The following is a 15,112-nucleotide window of genomic DNA, read 5'->3' on the forward strand; positions in this document are numbered from 1 at the left end:
TACTTCAATCATTGACAATTTAATAAATCATGTACACAAATACTTCAGTTTATCCTATTTGGACTCTAAATCCCTTTTCAGATTGAGGTCTATTTTATAGTTAAGCAAAATACTGGTTTTGATGTTTTAGTTCTTTCCTATTCATCCCCAGCTTGATTCCCCCTACAAATACTACCCCTGTCTCTTACTGGAACTAGGTGAAGCCTAGTTGAGGCCTCCATGGCTCCTACTGTTTCTATATTTGGTGCTGGTTGCTAAGAAAATGTTAGTGGGAGTCATTAATATCTCTTTTTTAAGAGACTGGGTGGTAGTAAGTTCTCTTTAGAGTTGTGATTGCTCAGTTCTACCCCATAAGTAAAGAGGTAGGTAATAATGGTTAACAGCTTTTGTCACTTTAAATGTGGTGGCCATGATATGAAATCTTTATGTAGATTATTTAATTTTAATTAACACTGGGATTCATTTTGTAGGTGAGGGAACTAAAGTGTGCCAAAAGGTTGAAAATTGACGGAGCTATTTTGTGTGCCTGTGTATGTTAATTAGGGGACCTTTCCCCTAGATAATTACAGCATCTCATTCTTCAAAACCTCCAGCCTCACTCGTTCTCTGCTTTCAGCTCCGCGAGTGCTGAGATCACGTTTTGGCAGGCCATGCGCCACTGCATTTGTCTCTGCTTATTAAAGACTAATTGTCTTTTTGCTTAAGGAAAAACCTAGTGTACTTTCTTTCTCTGATACATATTTGTGTTTTATTTTTTAATATAATCCCATTATGTAGCTCAGGCTGATTTTAAACTCAACGAAATCCTCTTGCTTCAGCCTCTGGAGTAGTGGGGTTAAAGTCCTTTATCTCTAATGAACTCTACCAAATGTATGGGGATTTTTGGTCCTGCCTAAGCCAAGCATACATGGAAACCTTGAACTATACTTCCACTCTATAAATTTACTATTTAAAAGAATATATAATCATAGTATATTAATAAGTTCAAAGGGTGTCCTTAAAATAGTATTGAAGTTTTTTTTTTTTTTTTCTTTCTTCTTCTTTTTTTTTTTTTTTCCGGGACAGTTTCTCAGTGTATCCCTAGACACACTGGCTCTGTAGAGCAGGCTGGCTTCAATTCAGAGATCAGTCTGCCTGTCCCTCCCAAGTGCTGGAATTAAAGGCATAGCACAGCCAGTGGGGAAAAAAATTTTTTTTTCAATTTTAGTATCATACTGTCTGGGCTTTAAAATCAGGTAAAATATTTCTTTTAAGAAGGCTGACTATGCCCAACATGGTGGCGCACACCTTTAATCCTGAAGTGCCTTTAACCCTGAAGCAGAGGCAAGTGGATTTAAGTTCAAGGCAAGCCTAGTTTACAAAGCAGTCAAGGACAGCCAAGGCTACACAGAGAAACCCTGTCTGGGGCGCAGGAGTGGTGGAGGGGGGAGGACAACAACAACACAAAGACTAAAGCTGGGTGTGGTGGCACACACCTTTAATCCCAGCACTAGGGAGGCAGAGCCAGGTGATCTCTGTGACTTCAAAGCCAGCCCAGTCCACAGGATGGCCAAGTGACACTCTTTCTAGAAAAAGGAAAAAAGATTGACTAGTAGGAACAAGCTGCTTATCTGTAGGTAGGATTTAACTTTGCTTCTTGGTCCTGTTGTTAAAATAACAGGCAAAGGTTTGATAAACTAATAGAAATAGACTAAATTTGAATTTAACTAGCCTGGCCTAGTGGCACTCGTCTTTAATCCCAGCACTCAGGAGGCAGAGACAGGTAGATCTCTATGGGTTCAAGGACAGCCTGGTCTTCAGAGTGAGTCCAGGACAGCCAGGGCTCTTGTTACACAGAGTTTTCTATGTAATTTACTTTTATTAAGTGTGGTTCTATTCGTTTTTTGCCAGTACCATGTACATATAGTTAAGGAACTTTCATTGACATGATACCAAAAAAGATGCAGAAAGTAGTCAAGTAGCGTTGTTGCACTATTAGTGTACTTTTTTATTATATATAATTTTTCTACATACAATTTAAATTTTCATAAAACAAGTTCGTAATAGATTCTAATGGTTTTGTTGTTGTTTTGGTTTGGTTGCTATTTTTCTTCCTTTTGGGGGGTGGGGGGTGGGGACAGGGTTTCTCCGTGTCCTAAACACACTTTGTAGACCAGGCTGGCCTTAGACTCACAGAGATACTCCTGCCTCTGCCTCCCAAGGGTTGGGATTAAAGGTGTGTGCTACCATGCCCAGCCTGGTTGCTGTTTTTCTAGACAGGATTTCTCTGTGTAACCCTGGCTGTTTTGGAGCTCACTTTATAGAACAGGCTGACCTTGAACTCACTGAGATCCGCCTGCCTCTGCCTCCCTGAGAGCTCAGACTAAAGGCATATACCACCACCACTACCCAGCAGATTCTAATACTTTTAATTTTAAAAAATTAGGCATAATGTACGTATTCACAAATCCTCACTTTTGAGTGTTTGTCAGTCTTGCAGATAGTAATCACTTATTACTATCCATAGACATTATTTTTAAACTTAGGTATTTTTTTTCAAAATATTAAATTAAATAGCATGCTATAGGTTTGCAAGAACAAATGTAAACTAGAGTGAAATCATTCTTTTGGTCTTTGGGCGTTTCCACAGTTTAGAATTAAGTTTGGTTGGACATGTTCGCACACACTTGTAATGTCAGCATTGAGAAGGCTGGAGGAAAAAAAAAAACCTAGGCCGGGTGTGGTGGCGCACGCCTTTAATCCCAGCACTCGGGAGGCAGAGGTAGGTGGATCGCTGTGAGTTCGAGGCCAGCCTAGGCTACAAAGCGAGTCCAGGACAGCCAAGGCTACATAGAGAAACCCTGTCTCAAAAAAAAAAAAAAAGAGAGAGAAGGCTGGAGCAGGAAGGGCCACCCTCAATATTCAGGCCAGTTTGGCTACATAGTAAGTTCCAGAAAAAGACCCTGTCTCAACAAAAGAACAAAACTATCCTGGAAAAGGATAGTTGGTAGGAAATGAGAAGTGGGCACTTTAGAACAGAATCCTTTATGAGACTGAAGATTGGAGAGGGAAAAGGCACTTCGTAGTTACTTAGGTGGGATAGGTTCTGATGCACTTAGAGGGATGCATATGGCTATGCTTGTGACCTAATACAAATAAATAACAGTGTCCATAATTAAACTTTTGGGGACAACAAGATGCCTCAGCAGGTAAGGACTTGCCACAAAGCCTGACAGCTTAAGTTTGATCTCTAGGTAAAAAAAATGGATTTTTGAATATTGTCCTCTGACCAGTGGCATGAACATACCACAAATACAACCTGCCTCCAGCAAATGGATTTAATAAACAAAACAGAGACTATATTGTACGTACTTTCATTATAAATTTTTTGAGAACAAAACTCATAGCTTCCTGATTCCTATCAAATCCTGTTCACAACTAATAGAGTTCAGTGGCATAGATCCTGTTGCTTAAAGTTGTGCCTGTGTATCACGGTACACTTCCTTACAGTCTTATTTGAGACCTAACAATTCTTATTTTCCAATATATTTTCCCTGTTAACCATTATATTATCTGTGTCTTCTAATCTTTTTGTGATAACTTTCTGATAAAATGGCGAATCTGTTCTGGAGATAGAAACCTGTACTTTTTGTATTCTCAGGATCAGGAAACACTAGCAGTGTACTCTTCTGTCTAGCATTTTGAAAGCAGTGTCAAATTATAAGCTATGTGTTATAGTTAAACATAGTAACAGCAGTAGGGTACGTAATGCAATTAATCTGGAAGTCATTGGAAAATGTCACTTTTTTTGGTTTTCTTTTGTTTCGTGCCTTCCCTGTTTTACCATAAAACATTCTCAGGACTGCCATTTTTGTCACAGGAACATTTTCATGTAGATGGCAGAATTGAACACTAAACTTGTTACGAAGTCACAATCTATTTAACTTGGTTTAATGAATATTTATTTATGATATCTGAAACCAATAGCCATTTTTTAGTGGAGTATTAAACTTTTATAAAATTTAGTCATTAGGTGAACACAAGTAGAAGAGTGGAGAGTCTTTTGTAAGTAGTGTTTATGGCTTTTATTTGTGCTTTTTCTGAATATTGTAGCATATTACAAGAATAATAATGTTAGTATAGAAATAAGAATGTGTAGCAGGCATGGTGGTGCACACCTTTAATCCTAGCACTTGGGAGGCAGAGGCAGGCAGAAGTCTTGAGTTTGAGGCCAGCCTGATCTACAGAACAAGTTTTACAGGACTGCCAGAGCTACACAGGGAAACCCTATCTCAACTCACATATAATATATATAACATATATAATATATATTATGAGCAATGGGTTTTGAGAACTGTTGTTTTTGTATACTTGCAATCTCAATTATATCTCAATCAGTAAATGTACAAGGGTAGGTTGATGTCTTTGGGGGGGCGCAGTATTTAAACTCACCAATCCAGGTACCACCTTTTTGACTATTACTTATCTTAATATATAAAATTAAACAGAGGTATTTTTAACAGGAGCTTGTTCAGAAGAAGTTCTGAGTACTTATTGAGGAAGGTCATTGAGACAGGTCAGCTTAGAACTGACACACAGCCTGCCTAATGATTGGACGGATGCTACCTGGTTGGAAGATGGAAATGATTTGGTGGATCAAAATCTGTAATAAGGGAAATCTATTTTTAGTTGAAGTGCTTTTCAAGATTATATTCCAGTGAAGTACTGTTGTATTTGCTATTAAAAATGAAACAATCAATAATTACTATCTCAGCTGGGTGTGGTGAAGCACATCTTTAGTCCCAGCACTTGAGAGGCAGTGACAGGTGTAGCTCTGTGAGTTCGAGGCCAGCCTGGTCTACAAAGGGAGTCCAGGACAGCCAGGGCCATTACACAGAGAGACCCTGTCTTGGTGGTGGTGGTGGGGGATTACTATCGCTCAAAAAGACTGTCTTAAGTGCTTCTGGTACATGAAATATGTTTGAGTGGCACTTAGTAAATATTACTTTATGGTATGAACTTTTAAGTTATATCTAAGATTAGAACACATCTTAAGGTTTTTTTTTTTTTTTTTTTTTTTTAATGTTTATTTGCTGAAAACTATGTTTGTATTTCTTCAGGTTTATGTGAGATTAAGACCATTCTTCAGGGAATTCCTGGAACGAATGTCTCAGATGTATGAGGTAAATGTGCTTAAACTACTTACCTATTGATTTTATTTTATTCAATATAGTAACCATATTCAGATCATGTATAATGATTACTTCTTTTCCCTGAATTTGTAGATCATTCTTTTTACTGCTTCTAAGAAGGTGTATGCAGACAAGTTACTGAACATACTAGACCCTAAAAAGCAACTGGTCAGGTAAATTTAATTAAGAATAGTAGAAATGTCACACTCATCTGTGCAACTACTTTCTTTTTAATTTTAATGGCCATTTTCAATTGGCTACTATCTAGAGATTTGTTGTGTTGAATGGTAAATGAGTTTTTAAAGTCTCACAACTCTTCAAGAGTTGCTAATTAGGTAACTTCAGACAGACATTCCTTAAAAGGTCCCAAAGTCAAATACAGTTTTTCACTGTCATATCTATATGTTTATTTCTTTGGGAATTCCAGGAGGTAGGCGGGAGTGCGGTGGTGGTAGAACTTTCCAATGTGAGCTTGTTTTATTTCCATATCTCTGAGATAATGTTTGTTATACTGTAAGGGCTCAGAGGAAAAAGAAGTATAATAGAAAAGATTCCTTAAGAGCAGATTTGATGCAAAGAGAATGTTAGTGCACCTAACTGGAAACTAAAGTTGAGTTAATCATTCAGGTTATCCTAATCTGGACTCTCCCCTGTGTATGCCATTAGCCAGCAGATGGCGGGTGTGACTGGTTAGCAGGGATGCCTTGGGGGATTTTGAAAACTAATTCCATTATTTCTCTCAACTAGAGAGACTTTAGTGAAGTCTACATACTTGCTCCATCCTCTAAGGTTTAGGAGTGAGTTTGACTGAGTGATCAAGAGTAGAGAAAGAAAATGTAAGAAGCTTGTGGCAGCTATTAAGCTGGGCATTGCAGTGTTTTGTTTTGTTTTTTAGTATCTCCCATATTGTCTTAATTATAAATCTTAACCTATTTTACTATTGTTGGTACTTTATTCCCATGTATGATGGCACAAGCTGGCAGATCTCTGTAAGTTTTATGCCAGCTTGAGTTATACAGCGAATTGCTGCCTCAACAAAAATAACTTAAAAAAAAAAAAAACTATTCGGCAATGTGGCAGACACCTTTAATCCCAGCACTTGGGAGGCAAAGGCAAGTGGATCTCTAAATTCAAGGCCAGCCTGGTCTACAGAGCAAGTTCTAGGACAGCCAGGGTTTCAGAGACAAACTCTGTCTTGGGGGGAGGGGGGAATCAAAATCAAAAACCAACTTTATTAAGTGGTTGCCATTGTGTTGAAAGGTGTTTCCCAGTGACCACTTCGTTTTATTTCACTGTGATGTTTAATTTTTAATTGAAAGGTTCAAATAAGTTACAGGAATAAATTAAAAAAAACAAAACAAAACGGTATTCTCTATTCACCAAAGTATACTATAAAAATGCTCACTGTAGGGCTGGAGAGATAGCTCAGCGGTTAAGGAGACTGACTGCTCCTCCAGAAGTCCTGAGTTCAATTCCCAGCAACCAACATGGTGGCTCAGTACCATCTATAATGTGATCTGATGCCCTCTTCTGGCCTGCAAGTGTATATGCAGGCAGAGCACTGTATACATAAAAATAAGTAAGTCTTTTTTTAAAAAATGCTCACTCTACCTGACATTAATAAAAGTATGTAAATTTAGATTTTGCTTTGATGACTATTTATTCTAAAAGATTTCTGTTTAATCCCAGCACTTGGGAGGCAGAGACAGGTGGATCCCTATGAATTCGAGGCCAGTCTGGTCTACAAAGTGAGTCCAGAACAGCCAAGGCTACGCACAGAAACCATGTCTCGGGGCGGGGAGATTTCTGTTGATTATTTTTATTATCCTAGTAACAGTTTAAGCAGTACAATCTTTTTGCTGCTTTCATTTGTCTGGGGAATCGACATGTTGTTACATTGTGTTATAATAGCTAGATTTATAAAATCTATACACTTGGGAATTCTGATTTACTAAATTGGATTTTGAAAAATGTGAGCAGATTGGAATTTGTTGAAGTACTCTAGAGTTCAGGACAGCCAGGGCTATACAGAGAAGCCTTGTCTCAAAATCAAGAAATGAGAGCGAGAAAGGAGTGGTGGGTAAATGAATTACCTTTTTAGTGGCTGGGTACCTAAAACTTCCTCTTTGTCATTGCCACAAGCACTGGATTTTTTGTTTTGTTTGTTTGAGACAGGATTCTTCTCCTGGTCTCACTTTGCAGACCAGGCTAGCTTTGACCCCACAGAGATCTGCCTGCCTCTGTCTCCGCGAGTGCTGGCATTAAAGATGTGTGGCACCACCTCCTGGCCAGTACAGACATGAGTAGTATATTGCTCATGAGAATTTGTATAAGTGTGGATTGCATGATTACTATAGTATTTTTCAAGACAGGGTTTCTCTTTGTAACCTTGGCTGTCCTGGACTTGCTTTATAGACCAGGCTGCCCTTGAACTCACAGAGATCTGCCTGCCTCTGCCTCCTGAGTGCTGGGAATATGGGCATGTGCCACCATCCCCTGCTTGGCTTGTACAACTTTTAATAGCTTTTAAAATGAAAGCTATTTAGTTTGTAAGATGGGTTATTAGTTTATATTTATAATACTTAAACTTGTTTTTGTCATTGTTTTCTTTTAGTTTGGTTTGGTTTTTTTTTTGAGACAAAGCTTCTCTCTGTGTAGCCCTGGCTGTCCTGGACTTGCTTTGTAGACCAGGCTGTCCTTGAACTCACAGAGATCCACCTTCTGAATGGTGAGACTAAAGGCATGTACCACCACCTGCCATCATTCCTCAATTTTTTTGTTGTATTTTGGAGACAGAGTCTCTCTGTGTAGCCTTGGCTATTCTAGACTCACTTTGTAGACCAGTCTGGCCTTGAACTCACAGCGATCCTCTGCCTCCCAAGTACTGGGATTAAAGGTGCAATCCCCCCCCCCCCCCCCCCCCGATTTAAAAGAAATGAGTGTTTGGGGAAAGTTTAAATGATGGAATGTTTTGGCCTCAGCAGCATCTTTTCTCAAAAACTGTAAGGAAAACTTTAAAAAAATTTTTTAAAATTCCAATATGAAAACACACCTTCTTATATTTTCTATTCTGGCATGTACAGGGATAGGGAGGCTGTGTGGTCTACTGGTTAGAGCAAAGGACTGGGAGCCAGGAGGATCCTGGGTTCCAATACAGGGCTAACCACAGACTTACTGTGACCTTGGGCAAGTCACTTGTGCCTCACTCAGTCAACCATCTGGAAAATTGGTTAAAAAGCAGGACCTCGTTGACAACCAAATGCTGCACCTGAGCTGAGCTTTCATGGGGTAATTAAATTACAAAAACAACTTAAAAGTTTTAATTCCCTTTTGTAATTTATGACATTATAGTATAAACCAAAGTTCTTTAAACCATTGTAATATTTTTTTAAAGGTCTCAATAATTGCTAAAAAATTTTATATTGAAACCAGTCCACAGCTTAGGTCCAATATTTGTATTTGAATTTGCTTCTTGAGAGAAAAGAATATTTACAAAGTCAATGGTCAATGGTATATGGATATGTTTCAGTGCGTGTTTTAACATTCATTTTTATTTTTGTTTAGGCACCGACTTTTCCGTGAACATTGTGTTTGTGTACAAGGAAACTATATAAAGGACTTAAATATCCTTGGAAGAGATCTTTCCAAAACTATAATAATTGACAACTCACCACAAGCCTTTGCCTATCAGGTAGGAAGAAGATTCCTAAAGACACTCAATTTTTAAAATGCAATAAAGACTACTGCCGCCAATAAGAATACGACAGGGAAAAAAATGGAATTTTAAAATTTACTGTGTTATCTTTTAGGATTAGAAATGCCAAATGGATAAACACTTGTGGAAAAAGATCTACATGAAGTATTAAGAAAGATCTAAGTAAATCTGAAGATAGAGCTACAGAACTATAGCCGTTTAATGACATTTTGATATTATAAACATGCTTGATAACTAAAATCAGCAGGATTCTAGTCTATTGACCCAAGTAAATTAAAGTGTTTTTTAGATGGTTTTAGCAAAATTTTCTGTTTTGCTAATATTTTCTATATCCCTGCTCTTCCAGCTGAGTCACTAAAGGACTCATACTGGTTAGTGTTTGTTTGGTTTTGTTTTTGAGGCGGGCACTCTCTAGGTACCTCAGGCCAACCTCTAACTCAGAGATCAGCCTGCTTTTGTCTCCTGGGTGCTGGTATTAAAGGCCACCAAACCTGGCCAAATATTTTTTCTTAAAATCAGTTCTTTTCCTACCCTGTATTTGTACTTTTACTGTACTTGTGAGGTGATAGTAGAAAAACGATAGGCTGAGGCTTACGCCTATGTCTATAAGGTCAACAGAGCAAAGCTCCTTAAAAGAATAGAGCAGCGACTACAGGGGGGAAAAAGCAAGGAGAGACAAAAACAAAGAGAAGGAAGGAAGGTCCTTGTGTAAGAGTATGCACACATACGTTTAGGGTGGTAGTGACCAGCATTGTGCTAGTAGCTTTTTTGAGTGACTATTGTAGAACTTGCATTAGTGGACCATTCTGTTGATGAGCTTTGTGTTCGCTGAGGAAGTAAGTTATACTGAACAGTTAGGCTTCACTTAAGCCATTGAGCTCTGTCTTGCATTATGGAGCTATCCGTGAAACCCTAGGAGCAGTTCTGTCCTTGGAGCTTTACACTGTAGTTGCTTATGTCTTTTTCTTTAGTGTTTCAAAGCAAGCTAATGTAGTTAAAGGGAACTTAATTACTTATTTATTGTTCTAGCTTTCTAATGGAATTCCTATAGAAAGCTGGTTTATGGATAAAAATGACAATGAACTCCTAAAATTGATCCCATTTCTGGAGAAGCTTGTAGAACTGGTAAGTATATCCTGTTTGATTTTTATTGGTTGGTTGGTTGGTTGGTTAGTTGAGCTGTTCTGTTGAACAAATCTGTGTATTGGCTTTTAAAGTTAACTGAGCCAACTCAGAAGGTTAAGACAGTCAGATGATCAGATTGAGGCCAGCCTGGGTTATATATGTACTGAGACCTTCCCTAAAAAAGAACAAGTAAGTTAACTGGTTGAAGATTGTGGCAGAGTGAAAAAAGATTGTGGGTTTTTTGTTTGTTTATTTTATTTTTAATTCATTTGTTTTTATTTCATGTGCGTTGGTGTTTTGTCTGGACGTACGTACGTATGTATGTATGTATGTATGTGGGTGGGTGTTGGGTACCCTAGAGCTGAAGTCACAGACAATTGTGATATGCTGTGTGCTGGGAATTGAATGCTGATCCTCTGGAAGAACAGCCAGTGCTCTTAACCATGAGCCATCTCTCCAGCCCTTAAGGCGTTGTTGGGTATTTATTTATTTATTTTTGGTTTTCTGAGACATGGTTTCTCTTGTAGTCAGTCCTGGCTTTCCTGGACTCTAGACCAGGCTGGCCTTGAACCTCACGGTGATCTGTCTGCTTCTGCCTCCGGAGTGCTGGAATTAAAGGTGTGAGTCACCACACCCTGCTGATTTTATTGTTTTTAATAAAACTTAATAATATGCTGTAGAAGTCAGTCTAGGCATATTCTTATATTAACAAGTTTTCTGAGAGTTGTGGTGCACATGTGTAGTCAGGTAGTCCCAGCACTAAGTAGAGGCAGGGGGATCAGGAATTACAGGTCACTCTTACCTACATGGTGAGTTTGCAGTCAGCCTGGGACTAAATGAAACTCTTGACAGTTATTTCTATTCACATATAGAAAAGATAAAGTTCCTACAAATCAGTCCTCTACCATTAACTATACAAACAGAAGCAGCAGGAGTACCTGCAGAGCCCTGTTGGCAGCTGAGAGTGAACCTAGACTCCAGTTCCAGCAGTGCAGAGAGGTCTATGGATCCGTTAGCCTTAGGGAGTCCAAACCCTGTAAATATTTTCTTTTGCCAGGCCATGGTGACACCTTTAATTCCAACACTTGGTAGACAGAGGCAGGCAAATCTTGGAAGGGGGTGGGGGAGGGGTATAGGGGCAGAGATACTGGTTTTCTGTCTGTGTGGCAGGATGAGACAAAAAGACCACTTGGGAGGCTAGTGGCTTGGGAGTTCCTGGGGAACAAATGATTTTGATTCAAAGCAGAGATGTGTATTATCACCTGTAACTGCCAGGGTTCTGCCTCAAGGCACTAAGTCTCCAGTGAAGAGTGCAGCTGGTATTCAAGGGAAGTTTTTCAGTGGCCAGTTAAACAGATCTGGATCAAGGTCAAGATGGGTTTTTGTTGTTGTTTCTCACTTTGTAGCCTTGACTTGGAACTTTGTGCATCAGGCTGGCCTCTATCTCTTAGAGATCTGCCTGTGTCTGGCCTTTGAGGGCCACCACACTCAACAGATGAAGGCTTAAACATCCTCCTCTTCCTCCTCCTCCTCTTCTTTTCTTCTTCTTATTCCTCTTTTACTTTTTCCTCTTCTTTCATTCTTCTTTCTTTCGTTTTTGTTTTTTTGTTTTGTTTTGGTTTTTTGTCGTCGTTTTTGTTTATCGAGACAGCCTTGGCTGTCCTGGACTTACTTTGTAGACCAGGCTGGCCTTGAACTGACATCAATCCTCCTGCCTCTGCCTCCCAAGTGCTGGGATTAAAAACATGTGCCCTCCACACCTGGCCTCATCTTTCTTCTTTAAGTGATACATGAGGGAAATGATAGAGAAGCCAGGAACACTGAAGTCAGCAAGGGCTCAGAAAGACTTCCCTCCTCCATGGGTCTTAAAAGAGAAATCCTGCCGGGCGTGGTGGCGCACGCCTTTAATCCCAGCACTCGGGAGGCAGAGGCAGGCGGATCTCTGTGAGTTCGAGGCCAGCCTGGTCTACAAAGTGAGTCCAGGATGGCCAAGGCTACACAGAGAAACCCTGTCTCGAAAAACCAAAAAAAAAAAAAGAGGAATCCTGTGCTTGGAGGCTGGGGTGCTAAAAGGCAGAATCAATAGTATTCCTCCCCTGGAGGAAGACAGAGGGCTCAGAACAAATGTAGTGATTTGTAGCCTCATTTCAGGTTCTAAACCCTGGTCCTTACTGCCCACTGTTGTTTTCCATGAACAGTTTTGAGTTGTATTAGAAATTATTAAAATAAGGCCTATCAGACATTATTATTCTTTTTATTTCATACTTTAGTATTTCATAGGCTTTCTCTTTTGTTTACAGGAATTATTTTCTTATTTATGAGTCAGTCAATTGTAGAAAGTAGAATTTAGTGCCGTAACCCTTTTACTTATCTGTTTAGCTTCCTAATTGTTTTTATTAAAAAATGAAAAGGAGGGGGCTGGAGAGATGGTTTAGTGGTTAAGAGCCCTGTCTGCTCTTCCAGAGGTCTTGAATTCAATTCCCAGCAACCACATAGTGGCTCACAACCATCTATAATGTGATCTGGTGCCCTCTTCTGGCATGCAAATGTACATGCAGATAGAGTACTCATTAATATAAAATAAAGATTTAAAACATTTTTTTAAAAAGGAAAAATAAAAAGCTTAAGTGTAAATTTAATTCCAATTTTAAAATCTTGTATTCTAATATATAGTCACCTCTCCATAGCCCCTCTAGACTGATCTAAGAGCCCCTAGTTTGTACTACATTGTTTAGAGATTAATATCAACAGGAAAGTCTGCCAGTATAGATGAATTACATGAGTCAATATGTAGGGAACTTACGGTTATAGAAGCTGACTGTATTTGGCAAGCAAAATAATGCCATGAAGTAAAGTAGTAGTCCACTTTCTCTTTACTGAGTGTTTATAAGGATATATAGGACCATATCTTAGAAATTATGTGGCTTTTCAAAAGTAATCTTTTCTCCACACAGAATGAAGATGTCCGGCCTCACATCAGAGACAGATTTCGATTGCATGATTTGCTGCCCCCAGATTAAGTTCAGAGACTATCAGATCACTGAAGGGGGGAGAGAATGCAGGACCCTTTTGGACTAAGAGAAAAACATTGCCATTACTGTTGAAATTTTGCATTTTTGTACCCCGTCTTGCTTTTCTTATCTTTGGTGCCCAATAATAATCAAGGGTTACAGAAAGAGACTATCTCAGATTGAACACATACAGCGGGTAGGCTAAAACAGAAGCGTCTGTAGAACTAGGACAACTCCAGTGAAACTTTTTATGTACAGGACATCTGCAGTTTATAAAGAATTCTGTTTCTGCCACCAGCAGCTTGACCTGTAGTTACACAGGATTTTATGATAATAACAGAGATGAAAGTGGACTTTCATTTTCTCTCTGTTTGGTGCTCTCAGTGGGTTTGTAGCCACTTTTCTGTTACTTTACTATTCTCATTTCAACAGGAATGGCCAGTAAAAGTTGTTTTATTTTTCCTGTTAAGGTTTATAACCTTTTTACATTTCTGACCTGTATTAGATTAGAATCTCATAATGCATTCCTTTTAGTTGAGGCGCTTCATAGTTTTCTGGAAATAGTCAATTTTTAGTTTTTTTATTATACATCTGAATGGCCGTTTTCCTGCTTTGTCTGCCTGCATATTGTATATTTGTTTAAAAATATTCTCTACTTTTAGTCCATGTAAGTTTCATTTTTTTTAAAAAATGCATTTATATTTTGTTCTGTAATATTCTGCTGTAGGTGAAATCTTTAAAAATCAAGAGACTGGGTAGTTAAGAATATATGAATGACTAATGTTCAAACTATTTGAACCATTGTGATGACATGTATTCCAGATGGTAATATCTTGCAATGGCACACAATTAATGGATAAAGGTATACCTCAGACCTCACTGTGCTCACTAATCTTTAAAGAGAACGAGTTCATTCACTTGTTGGGCTTGATTCAGTTACTGCTGCCTTTGGTTTTCTCCAGGAATGAAGTATTCAGCACAGTGACTCAGTATTTTCACTTTGCATGGGCTGGTAGTACCTCTGTTATGCTCTTGGTTACAATCAGTTTAAAACTCTGTGTAACAGTCTTGGTACCTAACAGTAGCTATGCATAATCCTGTGGCACAGTACACTCCCGGGCCACCAGTGCAGTTAATATGCTCATAGTGGTTTTCTATGCTATATGAAAATAGTCGTCACGCCTTGGTTCTCTAATGCAGCTACACAAGAGGCTGATATTTTTATAGTGGCGTGTAATCTCCTTTTCAGGAGGCTTTTTATGGAAGGTAGAATTTGTAAGAGTTAGTATGCTTTGCCTCTCAACTGCATTAACATGCCGCAGGCTCAGACTGTTTTTGTGTAAAGGATGTCAAAGAACGGCACTTTTTCTAAAGAGAAGTTTGATATTTTGTATGCTTGTTAAGAAAGTACAGTATTGGAAATTAAAGGTGGACAACTGATAATTGAGGAGTATGTCAGTTAATTTTTTAATGTATATTACCTGTTTACTTGTACAATTTATTGTACAAATTACATGCAGCTTCATTTTCAAATGAATCCTTAAAATAAGGAAATCTTTTTAGGAAAACATTTAATTTTTGTATTTTTGATTTTAAAGGCATGAGTTGTCAGTTTTCAGTGTATTAATGAAGATTTTAACTTTTCATCAGGTTGAGTGTTTTCTTACTATATTATCTGTTGTGTATGTAGTTAGCATATTGTGTCACTGAACTGTTTAAAAATCTAGCATGTAGAGCAAAGCCTGTTTTGTGGAAAATCCTTATTCATTAAAAAATAATCATGGCAGATTTTCTGCAAAAAAAAAAAAAACAAAAACAAAAAAACAAAACAAAAGCAATTGCAATTCAGAATACTGATTTTTTTAAATTATTATTTAAAAAAGGTATTTTGCTTGCAGGAACAATACTACAGATTCATTTTAATGAGAATCTTTGAAATGTATTTATCTTTAGGGCACCTGGGCATCTTTATGCTGTTTGTCTTTTGTCTTTCTTGAAATAAAATGTACATATGTTACCTTTACATATGCTCTTTTTCAAAATTGTGAACCTAGTTAATTTCTTCCTGCCCCCATCATTTTTATGCTAAT

General features: G+C 38.3%; 1 protein-coding gene across 1 annotated transcript in view; it reads left to right on the forward strand.

The window, feature by feature from the left end:
• Window positions 1-14,800, forward strand: part of Ctdspl2 (CTD small phosphatase like 2) — a 51,394-nt gene extending 36,594 nt beyond the window's left edge. Inside the window, exons 9-13 of the mRNA XM_051144513.1 lie at window positions 5,100-5,162; window positions 5,265-5,344; window positions 8,736-8,862; window positions 9,916-10,011; window positions 12,966-14,800. Of these exons, the coding sequence (XP_051000470.1) occupies window positions 5,100-5,162; window positions 5,265-5,344; window positions 8,736-8,862; window positions 9,916-10,011; window positions 12,966-13,031 (432 nt within the window). The 3' untranslated portion in view covers window positions 13,032-14,800. The remainder of the gene's footprint in view (window positions 1-5,099; window positions 5,163-5,264; window positions 5,345-8,735; window positions 8,863-9,915; window positions 10,012-12,965) is intronic.
• The last annotated feature ends 312 nt before the right edge of the window (window positions 14,801-15,112 follow it).

This window comes from Acomys russatus, chromosome 4, assembly GCF_903995435.1.
Source record: "Acomys russatus chromosome 4, mAcoRus1.1, whole genome shotgun sequence".
NCBI lineage: Eukaryota > Metazoa > Chordata > Mammalia > Rodentia > Muridae > Acomys > Acomys russatus.